We start from the raw sequence: 27,574 nt of genomic DNA, 5'->3' as shown, positions 1-27,574 counted from the left end.
GGGTGTGGAAGGGTGGAGCAAACAAGACTGATACAGAGCAGGTGTGAAGGGAAGACTGGTGGAGTAGGGAAGGACTAACGAGACAGGTGTGACAGAAAACACACAAAGACAGGAAGTAAATCTATCTATCTATCTATCTATCTATCTATCTATCTATCTATCTTGTTAAATAACCCTCACAGCTGGAGAGGTCAACAGAGTACATTAAGCTTTACATGACTTTAGTTTTTCCTGTTTCTCTCTGTACAGTCACACAGCAGGAAGAAGCTGCTGCTGATGAACTGCCTTCATACTCATCTGTGGGTCAGGACATTTAAGCATGTTGCTCTTGTGGCCTCGGCACAATCAGGACCAGCAGGTGTTCTGCCTGTAGAGGCAAAACACCTGCTGTGATATTAGGCTGTGTAGATAAGTATACATTTATATACTTTAGACTAAAGTAAACAAATGGCTCTCAGAAGTAGGCCAAGCCTGCAGCTGTGTCGGCTTGGTCCAAACATGAGCAACAACAATATTTACACAGCGCGCATGTATACAAATTTAATAATGTCATAAGAGCAATATGTAAATGTGGTGGTTAGAAGTCAAATTAATAATTTTTTATTATTATATTAGCAGTGATCAGACAACAGAAACTACCAACAAGCCAATGAGAAAACCTGTAATGCAGGTTTGGCTGTTAGCAATCAATTAATTTTGCATCTTATCTACTACATCTTAACTACATGACAATGTATCAGCCAGATTTATGATAAATCTTGTCACATGACAAACAATATTTCCTAGACGTGTGGACTGCAATCATGTGACTTGGAATCGAGTCATGGATGGGATGACTAAATCTAAAAATACTTGTAACTGACTTGATACTGACTTAAATGCCAATAATTTTGACATCATTTTGACTCTAGACTTTTAACCTGAGCCCAAGCATGAAAAAATATGTTGTCTGTTTGAACAAATGTCACAGTATCCTATTACAATGTGCAAGCAGGAGGGAAAGATGTGTTTGGACTAATGACTCTGTAGCAGTCTACAAAAAGGAGGAAGGCAAAATGCCCAACATGCAGAAATGTCAAAGCACACCTGAACATTGTGCTTTTAAATGTTGTAAACTGTAAAACTAATGGAAACACATTTTAAAAAAACATTTATTATTTCTGGAGGTTATGGTTTAAAAAAATTAAACATGGAATTAGATTTGGTGGAGGACAAAAATGACTTCAACGTCATCGCAAAGACATAAAATTTACCAACAATTTATTTACTGGTGAATTGCACTCCTTCCTTGATTTATGTTGGCCTCAAGGGTCGGCCCAGTCGGCAGAAGAAACAGTACAAAACACATGATTTTGATTTGTTGTTTTGAAATACTGTTGTGTTTTGCACCATACAGGCAATATGACATTATTAACAAATTCATCATCTTTTAAGATTTTTAAAATACTCCATTTTCTGTGGTTAAGTATGAACTAGATTGAGGATCCGAAACTCATTTATTTTCCGTAACCGCTTATTCTGTTGAGGGTCGCGGAGGGGCTGGAGCCTATTCCAGTTAACGTTAGGGTACACCCTGGACAGGTCACCAGACTATCACAGGGCTGACACATAGAGACAGACAACCATTCACACTCACATTCACACCTACGGACAATTTAGAGTCACCAGTTAACCTGCATGTCTTTGGACTGTGGGAGGAAGCCGGAGTACCCACGCTGACATGGGGAGAACATGCAAACTCTGCACAGAAGGGCTGCCCCACCCTGGGGTTCAAACCAAGAACCCTCTTGCTGTGAGGTGACAGTGCTAACCACTGCACCACCATGCCGCCGATCTGAAACTCAAAGTTGTTTTAAACTTTCAGGATCAAACCTGAAACTGGAAGACTGGTCACATCTTAAAAAATAAACACCAAGACAGAGCTTGATAAGTAAAAATCTTGCAATTTTATTTGCATATAAAGGCAGCTAAATATATCACAATGAACTGAAAGAGAGAACTAACATTTCCATGAAGAGGGATACAATCAGAGAAAGAGCGAGAGAGGAACAGAGCACAGAAAGAGCATTTACAGCGGCAAAGTTGAGACAACTATTGGCAACATTTTTTTTTGTGCTAGCAAGATTGCATTTACACACAGTGCAAAATTAGAAAAAAGAAAGCAATAAAACACAAATACTATCAGATTTACACTTTAAAGGACAACTTTACCAGGTTTAGGCAGGCGCGTTGTTGGGAACAACCAGCACCTGTTAGATTGTGACTCTGACAAATTTTCCTCTCTCATCCAAAAATGAATGTCTACCCTACCGGGAGAGTCAATACAAAAAACATGAAAGAAAGAGCGTCTGATGGGAGCATTAAAGAAACAGGTCAATTATACAGGTGCATACAGAAAAAAATGCACCAGATTTTCTTTTTTTTGTCAAACACAACTTTTAGTACAGATGTTTTACAACATGAATATATAATATATATATTTATATATTTTATACATACATTTTCCAAATTAGATCAGAAATCCATAACGGGATGTTACAAAGTTAATTTTTCGGGCTGTAATTTGATAGCTTTCTGTCCCTGCGTTAGTCAGGTGTTGTTCTGCGGGGTAATAAATAAGGACTTTTCTCTGAGCTCGCAGAGAGTGGGGCTCTAGCTGAGAACATTAAAGCTAGTTTAAGGCAGCGTCCCTGTCAGCCAATAAGAAAAGACGAACTGACGAGAAAAAAAAAAAAAAAAAAGACCTAAACACAAAATATCAGATGATACAACATAAAACAATGGCATCCATTGTCCGGCCAATGCAAACCAAACACAAAGAAATTGTACAAATTCACAAAGCATCATTTATCTTACAGATCTGACCAATATTTATCAAGAGCAAGATTGTTTAACCACAAAATCCCTCTGACAAAAGGAGAATACCGGCGTCACTCATAGCTCAGTTTAACATGCCACCCAAATTCATCTCACATTGCATAATTAGTTTGACTAACACTTGTTTTTTTCTTTCTTTAAATAAAAACTTTCCAAATGATCAAGGACATGCAAATGTAAGAGTACTAAAGTACAAAAGGCTGAAGAGGACTCAAGGGCTGTCGATCAGCTGCTTGCAGTCTTTACATGATGACAGTGAACACATCACAGTACGTACAACTGAAGTCCACATGATCAGAGGGTGGACATTTGGATTCAGCCTGATGTTTTCTTGTGATGCTGAAATTATATTTTTTGTGACCATGAAAAAAAAAATTCAAGAGATATTTTAGGAATGTAAAAAAAATACAAAGTATTTTCCTGCAACCCAAAAACACATTGATTTGTGATCTCAAGAAAACAAGCTTGTTATGTTGAAAATAACTCCAACTGCGTCATCAGACATCATCAACTTAAATCATCAAGGCAACGGATTTTTAAAGGATTATTTTCTGGATGAAGTTTCCATTTCTTTCCGTGGCCACAGGCGATTAACAGGAAGCAGAGCACTGAGAAGCGTTGATATAAAAATGCTGAACTCTGAAGGATGAAATCAGGACAAAAGACAAAGTTTCTTCATGGATTACCTTGCAATGTGGCAGTTGTTTTTTCAGACAGACGAGATTGAAAAACACTCTTCTCCTTCTGGAGGAAAACAAACCCTGATATCTGCAACTACGCTGACTGTGTTGAAAACAAAAACCTCAGAGGGAAACCAGCACTGTTGGCACGATTAGAAGAAAAAAACAGAAAACACCGGTATTCTCCTTTAACCCTCCCCGACAAACTCCCCACCCCGCCCCACGTCTCCAAATCTTCTCAATCTCAACAACAGCTTGGAGAAGACCAAAAGTTTGCAAAGAAACACTTAGAATTTTTTTTTTTTTTTAAACTTGACATATTTATAGAAAAAAAGTAGTTTATCGAGCCTGTGACTGTCCCCCACCCCCGTCCTCTGGTCTCAGGAGCTGGAGGGGTTGGGCAGGTCGAACACGATGGGGGGGTTGGTGGGCTGGAAGCTGACGGTGCAGGTCGACGCGTTGATGAACGTCGTGAAGCCGTCTGTCATGATCCCGTAGCCTGAGGAGGGAAACAGGCGTCAGTAACAGGCAACATTCAGTCACCCCCAAATTTTTACAATCAGGGAGGAAGTTTCTGATGAACTGTTCCCAAAAATCTCAAATTTGTGTGCTTTATATACCTATTTTTTCCACAGGTTCAGCAATTTGTTCTCTTGTCTTCATTTATCACATTTATTCCACTTTTTTGTCTGGGCAATAACTGCTTGAATAGCTTTGATTTAATACAGGGTTTTGGCTACTTGACAAGATGTCATGTTATCTTTGATTTCCCTTAAAAGAGTTTTACAGGATGTGAGTTTGCTTCGATGTAATGACTTAGTGCAAAGTGCAGATTATCAACAATCATTCTATTAATGTTAAAGGCATATTTCGGATTTTTTGAAGTGGGGTTGTGTGGAATACTTAACCATACTCAGTGTATTACATTCAGTAGATGTCAGTCGGCACACCGGACTGTTTGGAGAAGCAGGCAGTGCATGTGCCGACATGAAAGCTAAGCAATGTACTGCTGTGGACAGGAGGCAGCAACAAAACACTTCTAAAAAGAACCACCTAAATATATATATATATATATATATATATATATATATATATATATATATATATCAATAACAGTTTAAATGTACCCTAGATTGAGAATTTTTTTACTGCATTACCTTTCTGTCAGATAGCCTGTTCTGGAAAGTCGTTAACTGTTGTGGTTTCCCATCTACTGTATGCTCTTGTCAAAGCCACCAGACTCCATTAACAAAACCAGTAAAATCATATAATCATATAATAAACACAAACAACCTAACTGATAGGGGCAGTGGTGTAAAATCACTGTTTTTCTCAACAGAGTCTGGTTTTGAAGAGAGTGATGTAATGGCTTCAGTTCCCTGTCAGAAAACTCTGTCTGACAGTAAGGTAAACCGGTAAAAATATTCTAAATATAACGTATGCTTAAACTGATATTGAAATTGCTGACCGCCATCTTCTTTATGTAATAAACTGATAAGTATCCCATACAACCCCACTTCAAAATAATCCAAACTATTGCTTTAAGTAACTAAGTAGTTGTAGGATTAGGGGAAAGGAAAATGTTTACTGAGTGCATGAATTCGTAATTTGCTGAAGGGACTAATTTTAGGTAGGTGACGAGTTCTTTGAAGGAATAAAACAAAACGTATTTTTACTCTCCAGCAGACTGTACGCTGGTCCTTTGTTGATATAGAGTTGGACAACACGGTGTCCATCATGTCTGACGGAGCTCATCACTGAACCAAAGCAAAAAGCTTAAGTAAGAGAGAGAGAGATCTGAGGTGATTCCTCTGTATGTCAGTTTAAAGCTCAGACCCTCCCGACCTCTGACCTTAATTAATCTTATTCTCAGTACCTTCGTGAATGCCTCCAAAGGCATGAAGTTTGGGTCGCACCCTCTTCTGCACCGTGTTGAGCAGCTCCACACAGCCGACCCGCTGCAGCTCCTTGGGGACCCAGTCTCGGAAACCTACACAAACAGACGCGTTAAAATTCTCAGTTCACTGCACAGTCCTGGTGTAGTTGACCAGTCGTCAGCAATGGATGTCCAGAAATGTAACACATGACCTAACCCATAACCCTTCATTTCCTGCAATGAGTCATGTAGGTGAGCTACAAGAAAGTGACGGGGTAATGCAGGTCCTGAATCACCCTGAAGGGGTTCATGACTCAATAATGAGCAGCTCACTGAACATTATCTCGCTTATTACAAGGCCACTTAAAAAGGAAATCAATAATTTGATGCAAAATATTGATTTAAAGATGATCTTGCATCCATGACAACGGTCTGTAATTCAAAGCACTCGTCTGCTATTAAGTGATAACAGACTGTTGAATATCTCAACTGACCAGAATCAGAATGACGTATTCAACAAAGCCGTGTACTGATACAGTTTAGTACACAGACCGCTAGCTACCTTTTAAGTTTTAGAGACACTGATTCCAATTGAATCTGATTGTTATGAAATTCTGGTTCTGACTCCTGTGGCATAATTTGACTTAATGATGTAAAAAAAAAAATAAATAAAAAAATAAAATTGATGTATTGACGCCTATCAATCCTGAACATTTGGAAGGTTTCAATACTAATTTACAGCAGTATCAATACTCCTGTACCTTCTGTACTTTTATCACTGTCTTATTGTGAATGCTTCCTACAGTCATTCTGCTGTTCTCTGCTGCTAACCAAGAAAATAAAAGTCATCATGGTATAGCCTTGTTATATTTATCTTTAAATTAAAATCTAAAATTCTATGCCATCTATGTCAATTTCCTCATGGTATCAAAAATGGTATCAAATATCAATATTTTTTAAGGCAATACATCAAAGTTAGTAATGCCAGTATTGTGACAACAAGTTTGACAAAGAAAAAGAGCCATTTTTTACTGAAATCAAAAATCATTTTTAAGTTTTTAGCAGAATTCAACTTCCATATGCCGTCATTTGTCATAAATGCTGAAGTAGGTTGTGATTCTTTTGTGAAAAAGGTGCAAATAAGGGATGGATATTCTCTCATGTCTTGCTATGCACAACCTGAAAGAACACAGCTTCCGGCTGCAGGAGATGCTTCGTCATATTGGACTTCATTTATTACAATATCACTGCTGACTTGTGTGAAGCTTGTCTGAACTGGTGATCTCTCACTGTGGTCAGATACAAGTACATCTTTTACAAATCCCCCGTTCTTATATATTGGCAGCCTTTTCTAGTTCAGAACCACCTCTTGATACTCAGCTCTGTAAATTACTGAACACTGTTCATTCACTGCCTTTTCATCTGAATTTAACAGCAATCTAAACACATTCTGGCAGATGAAACCCGTTCTTCATATTATCAGCGTGGTCGTGTAACCCAGATTTTTTTTCTTCCCATTTTGTGTTTTCCAGTTTTGGAGAGCCACCCTACATCTTCAATGCCTCCCTCCCCCCCAGCTCGGCTCTCCCCTCCCATGGTCTCTCTCCAATCGTTTGCAGCGTCTGTCACACTGGTGCAAAATCGAGTTTCCATGCAATCAAACGGCCACAGCGGCTGCCACAGCAGCAACAGCAGCAACCCTCCGTAGGCGAGAGGGAAGGAAATCACTCAATAAAGCCAGATGGAGAGCGCAAAGGAAAAAAACAAAAACAAAAAACAACCCAAACAACTAGAAGGAAAACTGAATCAGTCTGTAGTGGAGTAAAAAAAAATCCAAGCAATATGTATTTTCTTTTTCATAAAGTCAAACCCAAATATTGAATCAGACCGTGTTCAGGATTGGATTTAGATGAAACAGTTGTGACTATAGTGTACGTACAAACACATCTACACACACCGCCTGCTGCGGCGCCTCCAGTGGCTTCATACAGATTTTGAATAATGAGGCACAACCTCATTAGATATGGTGATGAGGGGCTGTGATTGGTTAATTGGACTCACCGAGCGGAGGTCCGTGGGTCATCAGGATGTCGATGCCTTCAGGGACGAGGTTCCATTTATCCAGCAGAGACTGACCCCGAGGCAGGTTGAACCCCCAGCCGTTAAACCACGGAGTCCTGCAGAGACAGAGGGAGAGAGAGCACATTAACATTGCTCGGGAGACCAACTCCACCATGATTATAGCATAAAGCTAAATTGATATCTGGAAGCAAAAATATATTACTGGATTTATGCACCTTTACTTCAGCAGGCTGTTTCTTAGTAGCAGCAAGAGAGCCTTGTTTTAATGCTTATCTCGCTCCTGTGTCCTTATTTACTCAAGTCTCTACATAAACAGTTTTACAACTTTCTCCAGAATCTGTTTTTAAAGGGACAGTTCACCCTGAAATCAAAAACATATATTTTTCCTCTTAGCTGTAGTGCTGTTTATCAGTCTAGACTGAGTGTTGGAGATATCGGCTGTAGAGATGTCTGCGTTCTCTCCAATATGTAAGGAACTAGGTGGCACTCGGCTTGTGGTACTCAAAGCACGCATAAAAATACATTTAAAAAACTCAACAACAATGTTTCTTGCCAGAAATCACGACCCGGTTACTCAAGATAATCCACAGACCTTCAGCACTACCCTGAAGAAGACCATGCCGGTTGAAACGCGTTGGTATCCCTTACAATAAAGGATTTTTATTCCTATCACCGTCAGAGTGCCTCAGTCTGCCTCTTTGTGGCTTACTTGACATCTTCTTTTTTGAACGCCTTTCTCTCTGTTTATTCATTTTGTCATCCTGTACTGAAGAGCACCTGATTTTTAATATATTTTTTTTAAACTGGTCCGACCCAAAGTGCAGCACTCCACCTCTCTCTCATCTTTAATCCACAGACCTTGCTGTGAGCAGTTTCATGTAGGAACTATTTTCTGTCTACCGAACTAAATATGTAAAATATAACAACAACAACAACAACAATAATAATAATACATTTTATTTGTTTGGCGCCTTTCAAGGCACTCAAGGTCGCCTTACAAGTAAATAACAGAAAACATAAGAACAGTACAGTAGCAAATAATAAATATACAAATAACAAACATGCAGAACATAGAAATAGCTAAATAAATGTACAAGTAATAAATGTAGAGAACATACAAATAGAAATATGTAACACTTGCTGCTGCTTCACTGTAAAAGTTTCGAGAGAATAGAACTGCTTGTGGTTCTTATTGTGAAGCAGCTGCAGGAAGTCTTAGGAGACATACACATGATGCGTTTTTCGCAAACTAAAATCTCTTGTTTTAAATGTAGAAGCGCGGTGGGCCTGCTCAAAAGCCAGAGCAATGCTGTACGCATTCCTGAGCGCCTATTTGATGAACAACGTTCAACAGCATTTCACTTTTAGAAAGCAGCAGTGCTCACCGCATACCATGTGACGAGACCAGACAGATATCTTTCCCATCGTCCGTAAATATCAGTGTGTGGCAAATATGGAGAAATAGTTAATTATTTTAGTGCGGGGCTATCCAGACTTTTACATCTGATCCACGAATATATTTTAGGCCTACGAACTTACGAACAGCACCTGGAAGAAGATCAGCTCTGCACTCAGGATTTCAGGTAAACTGGCTATGATACCGTGCTTGTTAAAGTTGCTTAGCGACCTTAGACGCAGCCTGCCCCTGCACTCTTGAGAGTGGGCACTCAGGGCAAGACCTCATCTTTTCCAGAAGGTAAAAGACAAAGCATGTGTACGGCCCCTTAAGTCAGCTTGTGTAATGCTTAGTAATCCAAATAAATGACAGTCAAAAACAATCACGATATACAAATACTGTATTTCTACAGTTGATTGTGCTGCAAACAGGGTAACGTGGTAAAATAATGACACATAATGTAGTCTACCAGAGTAGGAATGTTTTAAATTGGCCAAAACAATATCTGAAAGCACAAATCTTGAAACCAAAACAGGTTTTTTACACATGGAACCCAGCGTAATGACGATGCAGGATGCATGGAAAAAAAGGATGCTCAATTCCAGTATATTGCTGTATACTTGCAGAGTGCCCACAGTAGTGGAATGCATGAAATGTTTAAACCTGAAACAAACACCTGCGATTGGTCAGAGTGTTTGCCCATGATAGAGTGTTTGATGTTTGAGTGCGAGAGCTTCAAGTTTAAAGAGCCACATCAAGATTAATTAATCTAAGAAGCCCAAACTATACGACTGACTGCGCAGGCCTTCTAGAAAATAAAAAAAAGTGAATTTCTAAACAGCAGGGAGCCACATCATGTGTCAACCCCCATCCCCTCTGCTACACAGCCTGCAGATTGATTGACAGCAGCCGGGCCACCTCCGGCAGCCTGGATGGGAGTCTGCGGCTCCGGGGTGACAGGCAGCATCTCAGCCTTCCCCAGCAGACACAAAGAAAGCCTCGATCTGGCTGAGTGGGAATGAGGGATGGATGGATGGATGGGTGGGTGGATGGATGCAGGGGGGGCGAAAACAGATGAAGAAATAAAGCGAACCGTGCGGAGGTTAGATATAGGAGCGGGGGCGGGGAAACCGAGGGGAGAAAAAGAAATCGAGTAGAGGCTGGTTGATAAATTGAGCCTTCATTTATCACAATAGTTGTAATGGCAGAAGAAGGCCGACAACAGAGGAAAGGAAGATAGATTATCACCACATAATACCTCAGTATATAAGCTGACCTACTGCAACAAGCCCAGAAAAAATCTTTTAATTTTTATCTGAGTGTTGCAGCACAAAATCGCTGATGAAAAGATGATTTTCTGTTACACCAGGTTACTTTGGGACAGACCGCAGACTTTGGAGCAGCTTCCAGTCACTTAGCGATGGTGCTGCGGATGGTATCTGACCGAAGGGAAATCAGTGCTCCACAAACATCAATAGGCTTTGTTACAGTGAGGGATGGACGCTCCGGCTCTAATCAATACTTACTGTTCCACGGGAGGGCCGAGTGGGGCTAACCAGAGCTGAGCAGACTCAAGATGTGTAAAACATGAGATCTCAATCCCTCCTGGTTTGTTTTAAAACACAACCAAGCTCCTCGAGTATCTCTGCTCAAAATAAGACACCAAAAAAAATCCCATCAATTCAGCGTGTCGAGAGAAAAGAGCATTATAATGCAGTCTAAGCACCGGCTCAGCCAGTTTGGGGTCTGGTGCTTGAGCAGTATCGAGTGTTTGTGCGGGGCGGCGGCAGCGGCAGACCTGAAGCTCGCTCTTTGATTTGCTCGCTCAGTCGTTGCCTCGTTCTCTCGCTCGGTGGAGAGCTGAGAAATGAGGTTAAAAATGAAATGTGAGGAGCGCACAGGGGAGTGAAGGCCACAGACTGAACTGATTAATTAGAACTAATCACACAAATCGGAGTTAATGGAAGTCTAATGGATTACTGGGAAGACTCGCCACTTCATGGATGGAAATAGCGCTGCTGCTGCTGCTGCTGCTGCTGCTGCTGCTGCGGAGAAACTTAGAAAGCAGTGAATCAGAGCCGAGCTGGCCTGGTCGGCCGGCTGCACACAGAAAGCATGGGCAGGATATTTGTCTGGCTCTAGTTTTGACTAATAGCAACAAGGCCAAACTTTGAAAAATGGCCGAACACATTTATTTTCCCCCGATTCAGAAAAATAAATCGTGGTCGCAGGCAGCAAAAAATAAATAAATAGCTGGAGCGTTGATTTCGCTCCATGTTTCACATGTTTTCTCCCGCATAAACACATTCATCTGGGAGATGAAACATAACCCCGGACATGAGCCGAGGATCCCGAGCCAACCAAAAGGTCCTGACTGAATGCAGAGCGAGGCGCTGCAGCTCGACGCCACAATGGCCCCATTGTCGGCTGTCTGCCTATGAAATATACCTTCCATGCAAGTGCATTTGTTAACCTCCGCCAAGATTAATGACATCCCGGTCACATAAAGGAGAGATTGTTTCCTGTGTGGCTGTGACACAGGTTTTATTATACTGTACTGCTCAGTGTATGTGTGTGTGTGTGTGTGTGTGTGTAGTGGGCAGAGTGCACGTCCACCAGCATCTGAGTAGGATGTGAGTGTTGAACAGAATGTACGCTGCCAGTGTCTCAGTCTGTTCTCAGAGTGCGTATATGCAGACCAGCATGTGTGTGAGTGTGCGTACATGCGTGTGTGTGTGTGTGTTGTGATCAGACTACATTTGGAGCCCAGTCTTGCCTTGACACTCGCCACCTGGAGTGCGTCGCCGTGGCAACAAAGGAGAAGCGTCTGGAGGCAGGCACAGTGGGAAGTAAAACACCATCACAGAAATAGAAGCAGAAGTGAGAGAAAAAGAAAAAGGCTGAAGGAGGTGAGGATCAGAGAGAAGGATAAAAAGAGGAGGAGGAGGAGTAAACAACAAGGGAAGACGTGGAAAGATGTCGTCACGTGTTTGCGGTGCGTTTGTGCTCACGCCAGCGGAAGGAGGTGTTTAAGTTGAGGAAGAACAACATCAAAGCTCTGAGAAAACTCTGTAATTTGTAAGAAAGTATAAAAAAAAATAAACGTTCTTTGACTCAAACAGCGGCACAAAAACAAAACACTGGATAAAAAAAAAAGGACGAAAAGACCGTAACCATGGTAACAGGGACGTTTAACAATCACCCCTCCAACCCCCCTCTGGGAATCAAACAGTGGAAACAGGTTCAAAAACTGCAGCCCTGGCCGGCAGCGGAGGTGAAGCAGACAGAAGCCATTTAGCCCTCGTGTGCAGAACGTCAATATTCAATTAGGCCGGTGGACATCATTAGGACGGCGGCGGCGCAGTGTCTCTCTGGGCGTGACACCGCTCTTAACCCCTCTGCTCCCCCGAACTGCTCTCTCTGGTTCCCTAGACAGGCTATGATACCCCCCCAAGACACCACACACACACAGACACACAAACTGAATGCTTTATTCATCTCATTACGCCTTTTAATCCGACTCCTCCCTCACTTAATGGATCATTTTAACAATTTTCTTACACCTCACTGATTCAGCTGTTTGAAGGCGAAAGGTTCTCTGACGTTTTTGTGTCACTGACCCCGAAATCATCTCAAAATCTAAAAGGGTCAGGCCGTAATTTGGTGTATTTTATCATCTTCTAGTGGAAGCGTATCATAATTGTCAAATCTCAGATCTTAACACACTGAAGACCCTGCAGACTGATGCATGTTTTTCACAGTTATTTTAAAGACCACATAATTCACAGAGTACGTAAAATTAATTGAGAGCTTCACAAGACAGTCATGACTATCATTTACCAATTTACAGTTGACTCTTATTATATTGATCGAATCTTACGGTCATGCCATATCGCTATATGCTCACGTTTACATCAGTGATTCCAAGCAAACTGTAATTTACAACAAAATAAGCTGTTAAAGTTTTACATGTGAAAGAGCTGAATGTCAATTTGATTATTTTATGTTTGATTGTGCCGACCCTTACCACCACATTGCAGGGCTGCAACTAATAATTTTGTTCCTTGTTAATTAATCTGTTGATTATTTTCTCTATTAATTGATCAGTTGTTTGGCCTATAAAATGACAGAAAATAATAAAAAAAAATTGAGAAGTGTTTCCCAAAGCCAATGTCCTCAAATGTCTTGTTTTGTCCACAACCAAACGATATTGTGTTTACTGTCATGCAGGAGTAAAGAAACCAGAAAATATTAAAATAAGATGCAAAAATCAGAGAATTCTGACTTTTTTCTTTAATAAAAACCGACTGATATCAGAACATTCTTATCAATATTAACTTCAGCCATATGACAACATAATAATTGCTGGTCCATATTTGAAGCTGCACAAGGGCAGATTGTTTCCACTGAACACCTCTACACAGGTCTTTATAATCTTCCATATTTCAAAGCAGTATGTGGGTACATCTGTGCTGCATTTTGCTGAACATGGTCTTGTCTTATACCTGGCATTTACATGACCCCCATTTGCTAAATTAATATGTTTGTGTTGCTTCTTTGGCATTCATGAACTGTGTGACTTGGTTTGATCTACTCTTTGGACCTATTCTGAATTAAATAATACAGTAAAGATCTCGAACCACTGATCGTTTTGCTCAATCCTTCTCTTTCTCCTCCCTCTAACCTGTTTATTCACCGGCTGTCGCTACAAATGCTTTTTTGTCCTCTTCCTGTTTAACACACTCAGGTCAGCCTGTTTTTTTACCCTGTTCCTGAACTACACAAACACACACAGGTACCTTCATTTACCCTGTGCAGAGCAGACTGTTTACCAAACATGGTGCAGACTCTCTCAGCCACCTCTGGTTGTGCCTCATTCAACATACACCTGAGACCCAGCAGTACAGACCTCACAACAAACACTCAGGCGGGAAAGATGAGGCCAATACTGTCTGTCTGTCTGTCTACACCTGTAAGAGCCTCACGGTATTTATTTCTTGAGGCCAAATACTGAATGAGGATTTCCCCCTCAGACTTTGCAACAAGCTTTAAAATCTGTCCAACAAAGGTCTTAAAATGTCTGATTGCATCCTCTACAGGCTGCATTGTTAAACATTTAAAAGTCTGCACAATAGACATGGGAATTGATAAGATTTTACTGCTACCAATGCAATGATGATTCTGCTTATCAGTCTGATTAAAAAAAACAAAAACAAATTTCATGTTGATTCCCGATCAGTTTTCAGGTTTCAGATTTTCCAGTGTCAACACAACTGTTTTATTATCTCCCAGTCTGAACACAGTGTAGAAGCAGAGCATAAAAAACACATGAATGTGACGTACAAAAGCTATGTCAGTGTTAAATAAAAAGAAGAAACAGGAAAAAGCTCAAAAACTCAACCCTTAACAAGTGAAAAAGGCTGACTCCTCACAGCACTGTGCATGTGTTTTGGTTGTGTCGAGAGCAGAGATAAGATCGAAACATGTCTCAGGTAAAGTATGATCCTCCACCTAAAAGCCGCAGAACAGCTGCACCCAGGGATACCAGCCTGGCGCCGAATACACGACAGGACGAACAAGCTGCACGGTGACCAGCCCAGAGATAACAGGAAAGAGAGAGAGAGGGAGTTAAGAGAGAATGTGTGTGCAGGTCCAGCGATCCATCGTGTCTGACCTCTGAGTCAGAGCGGCCCCAGGGTCAGTGGAGGGAGGGGTCTAATTGATCAACCTGTCAGAACCAATGAGGAGGGCCATGTTAATGGGACTTTTATAAGCCTCGCGGGACGCACCACCTGACACTCAGAGCTGTATGAGTATGTGCAAAGCAGAGTGCATGCCCTGTGTGTGTGTACATGTGTGTGTGTAATCCCAGAGCCCAGGTAGCCTTATTAAAAGGAGCCAAGTGGAGACTCTGGCTGGGTTTTGACAAATGGCCTCTCAACACCAAGGCCACCTTTGCAAACTTTGGGGACGAGGTAGAAGGCGAAGTCACAAGGGTGAAGGGGCCGTGTATGTTAGAGAGTGTGTGTGTATGTATGTGTGTTTGTGTGCTCGGCTTCGCCCCAGCACTAATAACCTGTGCCTAGTGACTGATGGAGTGTGGAATGGATTAATCTCGCTGCAGTCATGCTGCCAAACGCAGAGGCGCTAAGGGTTAGCCACCAGACTTAGCCCGCTTAGGAAAGGCTACAACCATGGGGACGGGTTGTTTCACTCTCACACACACACACACACACACACACACATACACATACATACACTCTCTCCCTCCCCAGGGTTCGTCTCCACGCTGAGATGCAGCCAGCTGCAGTTTGACCTGCAGGCCGCTAATGTAAAACAACCGCTGCATCAGCCAGCAGACGCTTCGCAGCAAACACAGCTGCTCTCGACGACCCGGCAGCTTCCAGCAATCCGTTACATGCAGGTCTGAGTGCATGTGAAGACGGAGAGACACGGTGAGTCAAAGAAAGAGAAAAAAAAGGAAGAGAAAAGGGCAAGTGCCCAACATTGTAGCAGGAAATCAAATGAGAGCAGAGATGGTCAGAGTGTATCCCTTGCCATCATTACATCTAAGAGACTTCCTCCCTAACAACCCCCCTTCCTTCATCACACGCACACATGCACGCACGCACAGACACACAGACACACACACACACACACACACTCTGTCTCTCTGTGCAGCCGGAGATACACTGGATTAGCACAGACATCAAAGCCATCAAAGACTACAGTAACTGTGACTGTCTGGAAGTGTGACTCAGTGACTCAGTGTGCATGCATCTCATCTGTCCCAAGTCCTGTCATGGGGTGAGGGCAATCAATACTGACAAAGTGTGAATTTTTTAAAAACATAATAAATTGTGTGTCTGTAGCATAGTGAGCATACTGTGGCACCAAGTGGAGAAAACTATTTACATGTAGCAAAATCTTAACAGACCGTGGTGTGAACAAGGTTAATTGATTTTTTTTGCACATTTACCCCCTCATTACCACCGGACATATTACTAGACACCCATGGGCAAGATGCCTCTGCATCTGACAGGTTAAGGTTGCTGTACAGGACTCCCGCCTGCCAACATTTAATTACACTTTGTGATCATTTTGGTAAACCAGATTTACCAAAAGAATTTTCTGAAATATGCAAAAACCCTAAACCTCTAGAAGCACCAATCCTGTAGTCAGGCACGGGCCAGTTACAACTGTTTGTCTAATATAAGGAAGGCTTGATATGATGACTGAGTACTTGCAGAGCCTTTACGCTTTACGCAAAATACATGATGATGTCATTTTGGCTGGCACACCCATGCACCGGCAACACTCCAGTGCAGTGGTTCCTGACTGGTGGGTTGCGGTCCAAAAGTGGGTCGGGGGTCCATTCTGAATGGACCGCAAGTGACTCGCGAATGTGTCAAGTTTGTAAGAAAACAAACCGCTGCTCTAGTGAACATAAACTAAGCTTGCATCGGATTTTTTAAATACAACCAAGATGGCTGCAGCTGATATGGAACCTTCTGTTGAAGTACTCTTTTCAAATTCTGATGGCAAAAATGACAACACTTGTTCACAGACATGGTAACGCTACACCACAGCTCATCTCTGCTGATGTTGTCTGTTTATGTTTGTCCGTCAGACAAGTTTACGTCACATTTTGTTGCTCTGATTGGCTGTAGGTCTGTCCATGTGTGTCCAGAGGCAGACTGATTTATGACCCTTGATGATGCCCCTTGGAAATCAAAAATAAACAGAGAGGTTCCAGACTAACTTGCACTTGCAAATTGGTCTGGCGTTTTCAGGCAACCATTCCTGGTTGTGCTCTGACAAATCTGACCCTGAGCTGATTGGCCTGAAAGCATCACACAGACTGCAGTAACTATCATCATGTTTGTTAAATTTCTACCTCCCGAAAACAAACAAATTGAAGAATACAATTCATATAGAAAAAAAGTGTCATGCAAGTCATTTAAACTAAAATTGGTGCCTTGGGACAGCTTTGGTTCTGAATAAAAAACACTTCTAAACAAATGAAGTTTGTCACCAAATTAGCAAAAACCACAGGTGGTGGAAATGAGCTCACAATACCTGAAGTACTGTGTGTTTCTTTTCCTGGTATATCTGTTGTCATTGTTTTAAGGCTTGACAGTCATTTATAGAACCCACCAGACACTGACTGATATATCCACTGATGTTTATCACAAATATACTAGTGTTTGTTGCAGTTACGCTGGTACAAAGCTGCCTGTGGATGTACCAGATGGGGTTTGATGTTATAAGAACACTGATGTGTCTACACGTGAACATGGACTCAAAACACTTTGAAATATGGATATATACTGACAGGAAGCTGGGCAGGTCTGAAGAAACTGGAGATCTGAGGAATAAAAAGAGGGGTCCTATTCAGAGAACCTGTATGGGGGCTGGGGGCAGGGGCCAAGACCCATTCAACCTGCTCTGAGACATAGGGACAAGGGTCCCATTACTCTCCACCAGCCCCGACCTCCATGAACTTGATCCTGGAGAACAATGTAAGAGGGGGGAGGGGGGAGTGAAGCAAGGCAGGGGAGGATAATATCTCTGGGAAATAAGTGAGCTTTCCTCAGTGACAATAACTGACAGGCAAGGTTTCATTTCCCAGCTCTGCTCCGAAGATCGGGGCGGAAACCCTTTTTTTTTTCCTTCTTTGGATTTCAAACAGGACAAGGTGATCTGAAAATCGAAAGAACGCACTCGGTTACACAGGTGCGTCTTCCAGGCCATTTCAAAGCTACAACCTCTTACTGCTTTTCTTCCTCAACACAAAGACTACAGCTCCGGGTCTGCAAGTTAATTGAAAAAAAAAAAAAAATTGAAAAAAAATTGAAAAAGCTGTTTGAACATCTCAAACTTTCATTTATGACACACAATACTGAGAGCAGAAAAGAGATGAAAGAAAATTATTAAAAAAGGACCACTGTGTGTTTTGGCCTCTGCCAGTCTTTGTGCCAATTCAGGCCAAATGCTGAAGGTCTGCTACTTTTCAGACACAAACAGGAATTTAACAGAAAGACAAAAAAGAAAACCCAGAACAAATCGAGAAGCTTTGACATAAATTAGCCGGCGGGGTTGACATTAGAGTTGGGGCATTCAGACTTCCCTTCTTTCTTACTTTAACAAAAAGCCAGACGTGTCCAAAATCATTTACCATTCAAAACACAGTCCATTATTTCACTCTCGCACACTGCATTCTTGTGCAGGAAATGCTTTGTCATGTTAGCCTTCACATTTCACTGCTGGAACATTGTCAGACTCACCATAAACATAAACAAAAAAACAAAATCAATGCAGCAGAAACCAGACATATCCCCTTTTTTATTCCACACAGTCATCTCCTTTGTCAAAATGTCAAAACCTGGCGCCAATATTTCCCATAATACAACTCCACCACTAACAAGTCAATGTAGCCTGCAGCAGAGATGAACAGACTACAGAGGTCTGGTAAGCTCACTTTTCTCACAGGTCACACCCCCAGAATATTTTCATTTTAAAACTTGCAGTTTTCAGACCCAATCAACGCTGACTCAAATGACATCACATGGGCAGCTGTATCACTGCTGTCTTTTAATAAGCAGCAGTTTTAAGCCCCTATGTTCAGGCTACCATACATGTGCCTTATTGCATGCACAGCTGCTGTCATCTTTTTCTTCTTCTTGCAATGTTTTAAAATGCAGACGGTATTTAGGTTACCGTTACATTACCTCCCTCTGTTGCCCATCTTTTTGCTTTTTTTTATTTACAAGCTGTTATAGTGGTTTCACAGAATAGTCAACTATCAAAATCACTAGTCAGCACTGTGCTTAGTTGTCGACTAATCTTTGATCTGTGGTTTCAGATGCAGGTGGGTGTGCTGTGGATAGACAAGGCATGAGAAACCTCTGCTGGTCTTCAGGAGCAGCAGCATTTGTTAGTAAACTCTACTGCACATTTACTTGATATCTTCACAGCTAAACTTTAACTCCTCACTGTTCGCTTACTGTTGTCTGCTTTCATACCATTTGCTGTCACTCTCATTTGCGCTACTACACACTCCTTATGCACACACAGACTCTACATACTGGCTCTGCTCTTCTCCAAATGACCTACACTACTCTTACATCTGTAAAACCAGTCTTGCTACTCCTTAAGAAAGCAGGCATGTTGTTATTGCAGTCAAACACTACTGCTCAGACAATCCTGCTGTTGGGTTTAGTCCAATCACATTAGGGCTCATGTGTAAACAGCCTCTCAAAGTCACTTGAGGACTCTGCTATTCCAGCTACTGCAGGTGGGTCCCACCTTTCAGACATTTGTGACGAGAACTGATAATTGCAACTGGGTGAAAAAATGAATCTCTCGCAATTAATTGACTAGTAGACTACTTTTGGGAGTAATCGAAGACCATTAAAATGCAGCAGTCGTCAGTACTCTACGATGTTATAGGGAGTGCTCAATGGAAAGTGCACAGGAAGGCACACATGTGTTTTCAGGTATTTGTGGTTGGACTTCTTTTGGATTGGTTGTTGCAGCCTGTGGCTTTGGTATGAGCATATTGTTTGATGTCTGGTGAAGGTCTGAAGAAATGTGTGAAACTCAAATTTGACATAAATATGAACGTACAGTCAAGAGGAGTGAGGATCAGGTAGAAAGGATTATTACACCATATACAGAAGTCTCCATGTGTCCCACAATGCAGTCACAAAAGTAGTGAACAAATAAAGTCACTAATGGGGCCACCATCATGCTATCAGAGTTGACAGGAGGAGGAACCGACACAAGAATGAACACAGTATCTTTATGTTAAAGATGAAAAATTACAAATACTTTACACCTGTAAAATGGCACTCAGCATTGGTGCGCCTTATGTTCTACTAGCTACTAAAATAGTCTTATTATATAAATATTTTCTGACATAAGGGTGCCCTGGCTTTGTTTCTCTTCACAGCTTTAACACTAGTTGACTTTTCTTGTTGAAGTCACATAAAGAGGGAACTAACATCATTAATAAAGCACTCTGCAAGCTGTTAAAATGACACCGCTGCTTTAACTATATTGGTTTTTCTTGGTGTGGAATTACTCTCCTCCTGGGGATTATTTGAAAGAAAGCAGCAGGTTCTCACAGATTCCTGTCAAAAGGCTGGGAGCGGACCCTGCCTTGTCCTGACATGACAGGCCGACCAGTCTTTGCTGGAGGGGTCGAAGGTCAAGGGGGGAGGATGAGGAGAGGGTGTTAAAGGCAACAGGAAGGGCCGCGGGGTCAAGCCAGTGCAGATACATGGCACTCTGTTTGCGGTTATTGTCTCGACCTTACAACGAGTGGATGCTAGCCGGGGCACGGAGACACAGTGGCAACAATAGGCACAGGAAAGCACACAAACTGGCATTGTTAGTCTTGTGAGTTTGTATACAAAGAGCCGGAACACAGACAAAACAAAACACACAAAGCTGAATGAGGAGGCAGCCTGTACAAAGGAGAGACGCACCCATAAAATATAAACCTAAAAATACTGTTAATTGGAGATGCTATTCTTTTAAGGGACAAAAGATGTTTACGAAATATCCAGCAGCACAGTAAACCTGGCTGCTGCCTAGTGCTGGTGATCAATAAGTCGATGGACAAACAATTAATCCACAACAATTTTGATATTGTTTAAATCATGTATAAAGCTAAAATGCTCCGACGACTTGAGCTTCATAAAATGTGAGGATTTGTTGCTTTTCTTATAAGAATGTCAACTTCAGGGAAATTGTGATGGCAATTTTATAGATAAGGTGATTAATCTAGAATATAATCAATAGGTTAATTGATGGAAACGTAAGATTGGGTGCTTACAGCCAACGACTGTAGACAAAGATGAAACACGTCTTCACTTCCAAAAATGAAGCCAAAATATCCCGGACATGGCCGCTGCCATCTTGCGCTGGTGATGTCATTTGGAGCCAGAGTCTGTGCAGCTGTGATCTCAACAGTGTCAAGTTGTCGCACATTCACCCATCCAACCCAATTGCAAGCAGCACCACTGATTATGACCACACTAACTGGCACACACAGCTGTCAACATGATGTCACACCCCCTTTTTATTAGATCAAATAACTAATCAAACCAAAATTATCAAAAATATGAACACTTGAACATACATCGGCGTGATAAGAACCACCTTAAATGACAGAAACCCTTTTTGGGAAAATTTATTTGACGTGTATTTTGATGTTTTAGTTTGACCCATGTCCCATCTGCTTACATGGAGGAGGTGGCATTTGCAACCTATACTGCAGCGAGCCACCAGGGAGTGACCAAGCTATCATGCTGTCCATCTTCATGAACAGTCTCTGATCGCAGCCCTTCAGCTGTCCAACACGTCCACTTCAGCATAAATCTGGCATATTCCTTTAATTACAATTCCTAAATATGACTGACTTTTGTTTCTATTGTCTGTTGTTTGCCTGACAGCGATCACAGAATGGAGGTCACAGTTTGCCCACCTTTTTTATTTACGACACCACATCCCCGCAGGCACCTGGGTGTTCCTACCACCCACATCGGGTGTCTAAAGTCAGCGAGTGCAGATAAGCAGAGTCTCGTCCTTGCCACTGAAGCTGTGCAGAGGTCAGCAGGAAGGAAGGGAAGTGCTGCGGGGACGACGTGAATGCTATCACCGCCGAGCAGAAACCAGTAGGTAGGCTGCCCTTCTGTTTATGGAGCTGTCGTTACCGCCGTGATTGATGGCTCGCCGCAGACAATCCACATCTCCCTCACGGGCCTCATAGTGTGGTGGGAGACCAAGTGGGAGAAGCAGAAGTGTGTGAGAATGTGTTTTTGTGAGTGGGAGAAAAAAACAATTTGGAAAAACAGTTCCAGCTGTTGTGAATGTTAAGTTCACTTTTGGAGGAGATCTGCTATGAAATGTCCTCCCATCTCATGACCAGTTTAATTATAAATTCATTAAATATTAACTCACATTACATCATTACCTCTTTGTCACTGGATACGTTTCAAGTCAGGTGAACTTTAATTGACTACTTATCACTAGAGGCAACAAAATTCGCAGTTCAGTGTAGACCTCGGCTTGAGGATCATTCTTCATTTTCAGCAAAGCAGGGAAAAAACAAACAAAAAAACAAAAAGAAATGCAGTGGCGCCCGACTAGAGAGTCAATGCCACACATTCATCTCAATGAACCAACTCCTGGTATCTGCAAAACAATAGTGGATGGAAAGGCGCTTAGATTTGCATTTTCTTTTGCAGATTTTCAAAAATCTGGTTAAAATTTTCTCTACATTTGGAAACCCAAATTCTGTCATGCTGAAACAGAAATGGCCTCCCTAAGCTGTTGACACAAAGTTGCACGCTAATGTCTAAAATATAATTATATGCTGCTGGATGGCCAAAACCATGACGAATAGTCCTAGACTCAGAGTATATAAATGTTTAAGGGCAGCGCATTGTGTAGCCATCTGCAGTGAGAATACAATAGTAAAACCCTCACACACAGTGATACACTGTATGTGAGGACTGCTTTTAGAGGATAACCCAACTGCAAAAAGTAACACCTTGAACAGTCTGATTTATTCTCATCTTTTTCCATTTCACTCCTTCTTAAATCATTAATGTTTTCCTCCTTCTAAAACTTGCAAGAAAATTCTGTGGAGCTTGCACCTATTTTCTTTCTATCAAAAACCTTTCAGCACTTAGCATCTCTGCTGTCGTATTCAAACTTGTTGTCATTGATGGTATTACTTATTCATCTGAGCTTCAGCTGCGGCAGCACTTAGGTTGGTGACCTTTCACACCAAACTCTGCGGAGAATAATGGCCAGGACAGTACGGTACACTCTGAGCTGAAATCTATGTTTAGGTAGAGAAAAAACAGTCACCATGGTAAAAGGTGCAGCTAATGCAGGGCTGCCAAACCTCAGGCCACAGGAGCTGGGGACACAGGGCTTCCTCTGCTTTTCAAATATTTATCCCCCCATAGCGCGAGACACAGCATGGGACGGAAAACAAGATGGAGTCCTGCTGAGTCCAGGATCTGCCAGTGTACACACATACACACCAGGACAAACACAGCAAAGAAAAAACAAACAGATGGGAAGATTCAGATGTCAGAGACATACACGTGCCCGCCCTTTGTAACCAAGACCAAAGTGTTGATAATGATGGAAACCCACTGCTGCGTGCCTGCTGAAACAGCAGCATGGAGTTTTTAGCATCATCTCTGTTGACTGAGCAGGTAGCCTGAGGTCGGGTTCAGGGGAAGAGCAGGGGACCGTCTGCTGACAGATCGCCTTTACTCCCTGGCTGGTTGCTGAGCCATCTTGGGCACCCTTCCAGGGGATTGTGATTGCATTTTATAGCCTTGAGCAGCCTCCTCATGTCATATATCCCTCCTCATGTCGCAGACATCTGGTTAGCTCTGGGCTCTTCTAGTCTCCCCTGTGCTCCCTGCTGTGCTGGATCGTTTGATTAAGCCTGCATTGTTCGTAATCATACTCAGAGCTCCTTCCTCCCCCCATACCTACAAACCTGCTCCCTAACTGCCTCAGAGTCCCATGACGACTGCATTTTGAGTCTTTGCTTCTTTAATTTGACACATTATTAGTTCAAAAAGCAAGTTTCGGTGAGACATGAGGCAACTCAAAACAGCCACAAGGAACTACTGTGGTGTGTTCAGAAAAGGAAATAGCCTGGTTCCAGACCACAGACCCCGCCCACTCAACTGAGTAGGCTTGCATCTCTGGTCTGGCATACTTCAATGAATTTGCGATTTATCTCGTCCAAACAATGGATGGACCAATGAACGCCGGGGGTCTAGCGATTAGCCAATCAGCGCCACGCTGATGTCAAGCTGTACGCCGGTGGGTAACTGGTGAGGATAGCAACAATGGCGACCGCTACAGATCCTACAGACCACATTAACGATGCTATCGAGGTATTTCGCCACTACTCGCGTTAATGGAGGACCAAATTAAGGAAGCTGCTAAACTGGATTTAACGGCGATGCAGCTGGGCGTGCACGACGACGGAGACATTTTAAACAGGCAATGCTCGCTTGTTTTCGGCACCCCCGAGGCATGGATACTAATGACGTCAGATTCTGGGTGAGTCGTTGATCTCTACTGATTGGTCAGGGAAAAATCAAATTCCCTCCCCCTTGTAAATCGCCTTCAATGGAAGCCATGTCAGACTGAAGGTTCTGGGAGCTTCAGTCTGACACTCAGGCTAAAAAGGAAAGGTGACAAGGGTTTTTCATGTATATGGTTTAGTTTAAATTATTATGAATACATTATATCATTTAGGTAAAGGGAATCTTGGAACCCATTGGCTCGGTCTGATGATGAAATAGCATCAGGGGGCAACAAACCAATGTTTTAGGGGTTCCTGTGTAGCCTGCGGATATCCGGATAACAAGATATCTGGGCCAAGACTTCCTCTTCCAAAGTCTTGAATAAAAACAAATAAAAAACTAGATAGTTGAATGCCTTACGGCAAATGTGTTCCACCTTTTTTGCTCTCCATGTGGACTGTTAACCTGCAGGAGACCAAAGCTATCTTATATGTGATTGGTCAATACTACTCAGACTACAAACGAAAACCAGAGTGCTTTGCAGATACCGAAATCTGCCAACAGATTCTGCATTCATAGAGATGAAGGTAAAGGTAATGAATTAACCATTCTTGAGCTGTTTTCCATCTCCCTGCATGCCTCATTTGCCATTTATTTTCTTATTATTTCTTCCCATTTGTTGGATTACAACTTGCATAAATACATTATGTTTGCCTGCTGGTAGAATCACTATTCTTTTACTATTCATCATGCACAAATTGATGACATGTCACCAAACAACGTAGGATGAACTCGTGTTATTCATTCGTACTCGCTTGCCTGTTAAATTCTGAGCAGCATGGAACCTATTTATTACCACTTGCTCACCTGCCCCATCACTAAGCTATTCATTATCAAGGTGACTAACCTGCACAGCTATTAGCTGCGATGCTATTCATTTCTTGTTAGTTAGCGCAGGTATGCTGTTAACGGGCAACGTGCCATTAATTCTGCACGTACAAAGGAAAACGTGACCCCGTTTCAGAGAGCTGTGGTGAGCCGGTGCACTGCCAACACACGGCTGCCGTGTGTTTAACGGGCCTCATAGGGGAAAGAGACTTACAGTGTGTTTACACAGTGGCATCTCTGAGCTGGTATTAATAATAGAGCCACTTAGCATTCAGAGGCACTGGTCTCAGCCACGCTGTTTGTTTCACAGGTCATTAAATTTATGCCGCAGCCCTAATGTTCATTACAGCAGCAAACTGGCCAGGGGTCTGTAACACTCGCTCACTGTCTTTAATCCCCCGCTGTATTCCTAACACCGGCTTTCTTTTCATCCCTCGCTCATTCTCCCTCTCTCACATCTCAGTCCATTTGCTTCACAACAATTTTTCCTGGTTTAATTAAAAGAATTGTGCCAGTGTTTCCAGGTTCCTTGTGTTTTTTTTCCTTCCCTGTTCAGACTAAATTATTCAACCACCTCACACAGGCAAAAGGTATAATCTCAAACGAATGTCTGGACAAATATTCTGGTGTGGAAGAAGTGTTCTACACCCATCTAAAGCACATTTCTGCCACTTGTGAATGCTGTGGCTGCTGCACAAAGCTGCTGCTGTGAGGCCAGTTTTGCCAGTTTCACCTTCGTAGGCGATGCTGGCAAGAGGAAGCTGATCCCTGCTCAGGCTTAACGGCTGGTAATTCCACTTCCACTGTGAACAACCCAAAGTCACCGTGCTGCAAGCTAACAGAGGCTGGAGGTCAAAATGATAGACAAAAGACACACACAATGTGAAAAATCATTAAGGGGTTTTACAAGGATTTTGCAGAAACGACGAGACTGACAAACAGCAGGGGTTTATAAAAGCTAAATGGGAAACATGAAGAAGAGGTTTTCATCATTATTTTCTTAAAACTCATTAACCCTCTCTATCTTGTACATCTTTACTCTACTCTTAATTTGAGCACTTATTGTTTGCCCCTCATCAGGTGCTTCAGCAGAAAAAACATCACCATCCCACACCTCAAAAACAAGAGCATACAGCCATCATTTTCTTTAACATCCTCAGTTTTTCTTTTTAACATCCTGAATTTTTGTCAATTGCATGTGAAGCACTTTGAAGCGCATTGATTTCGTCTGAAAGGTGCATTATAACCAAAGTTTGATTGACTGATAAAGCAAAAGCAGCAAAACACAGCAGGGGTGAGAGCAGATTCAATGTGCAGACCAGGTGGGGGGGCACGTTTAACAAGCACACACACTGTAAAGCAACACTGCGTGAATTCACGTTGCAGCCACAAACAGCAGCCTGGTCCCACAGGCTCCAACCGCCCACCAATCCCTTCATTATTCCTTAATGCGACTGATTATTCTCTTTAGAAAAAACACTGCCACACAGTCCTGCAGGAGAAAACACAAACACTTTAAGGAGCGAGCAAACACTCTGTTTAATCTAATTAATCCTCTTGGAAATGTAGCGCACTTTGAAGGCTGACTGTAGAGCCGCTGGAGGAAACCAACAGCAGCTGAACCGCAGAGGAAAACAGAAATGATTCCTTATAGGACAAAGTTTTGTGGGTCAGAAAGTGAGCTGACAATGCTCTCCACCGCTTACACCCACAGGACCTACATTCCCAAACTAACATCATATCAAGAATCCAAGAATGAAACAGATGCAGATTAAAGCTTAGGCTCACATCTGAAGAACACAAAAATCTGCTAATTAAGAAAACACACAGCAGACTACAACACCTTTTTACAGGGTTTGCATATTCAAAACCCTTTCTGAAAAAATATTCGAACATTCATTTGTCACAAAACAAAAATATGAAAGCACTGTATTACCTAATGCAAGACAGTCAACCTTCAATTAATTATATGTGTCTATACTGCGATTGTACATGTTTCTTGGCTGCGTGTGCCATGCGGCCGAGAAAACCTTTGGCAAGAACTCAAAAAACGTCACCTGAACCTCATATCCCAGTGTTTCCCACAGAATTGGAATCTATGTGTGGCATTAGCTGATGACAGGGGGCAGCAGTGTTTTGACTTTGACTCTTAGGGTGGAGAATTGATCGATCAGAGCTGATCAGATCAATGGATTAGAGGCGGAGCTGCTGCAGAGGTGAGTTGCAGCAGTTACACAGTTTAGACCTAGCGCTGGACCGCGGAGTGTGCAGTTTCATCTACAGTAGGTTGGAAAAGCAATAGACAAGACTAAAATGAGAGTTATAGGAAATAGAGCACACAATTTCTATATGAATTAACGAATGGTTAAGTTTTACTTTTACTGGGCCTGGTGTTCTGCTGCTTTGTCTGTGCCCAGAGTCGCTCTGTGCTCTGGGAGTGTGGTGCTCTGAATAACCAAGTAGTATATAAATTACAACGGCGCTTCAAATTAATGGACCAGCTTCAAAAATAGAAAATCAAAATGTGGCGAAGATATTGTAGCGCACTGCCACAAAAAAAAAAAAAAAAGTGTGGGAAACCCTGTGTCCCTCATCTGCAGAAGTAAGTGCATTAAATGCAACATTACTATATACTATATACTATATAATGGTCTACCCTAGGGCTGTCCACTGAAAGTTGAAGACTCGAATTATCAGTCAG

General features: G+C 42.1%; 1 protein-coding gene across 3 annotated transcripts in view; it reads right to left on the bottom strand.

Moving 5' to 3' along the window:
• Nucleotides 1-1,923: 1,923 nt before the first annotated feature.
• The window catches only part of mpped2a (metallophosphoesterase domain containing 2a), an 87,628-nt gene continuing 61,977 nt past the window's right edge, over nucleotides 1,924-27,574 (bottom strand). For all 3 annotated transcript variants that reach the window (XM_049595471.1, XM_049595463.1, XM_049595454.1), the window contains 3 exons: nucleotides 7,495-7,610; nucleotides 5,434-5,547; nucleotides 1,924-4,056 (listed from right to left, as the gene is read on the bottom strand). In XM_049595471.1, the coding sequence (XP_049451428.1) occupies nucleotides 3,938-4,056; nucleotides 5,434-5,547; nucleotides 7,495-7,610 (349 nt within the window). In that variant the 3' untranslated portion in view covers nucleotides 1,924-3,937. The remainder of the gene's footprint in view (nucleotides 4,057-5,433; nucleotides 5,548-7,494; nucleotides 7,611-27,574) is intronic.

This window comes from Epinephelus fuscoguttatus, linkage group LG2, assembly GCF_011397635.1.
Source record: "Epinephelus fuscoguttatus linkage group LG2, E.fuscoguttatus.final_Chr_v1".
NCBI classification, from domain to species: Eukaryota; Metazoa; Chordata; class Actinopteri; order Perciformes; family Serranidae; genus Epinephelus; species Epinephelus fuscoguttatus.
The sequence above is the reverse complement of the archived record's forward strand: the minus strand, read 5'-3'. Positions and strand labels throughout refer to the sequence as shown.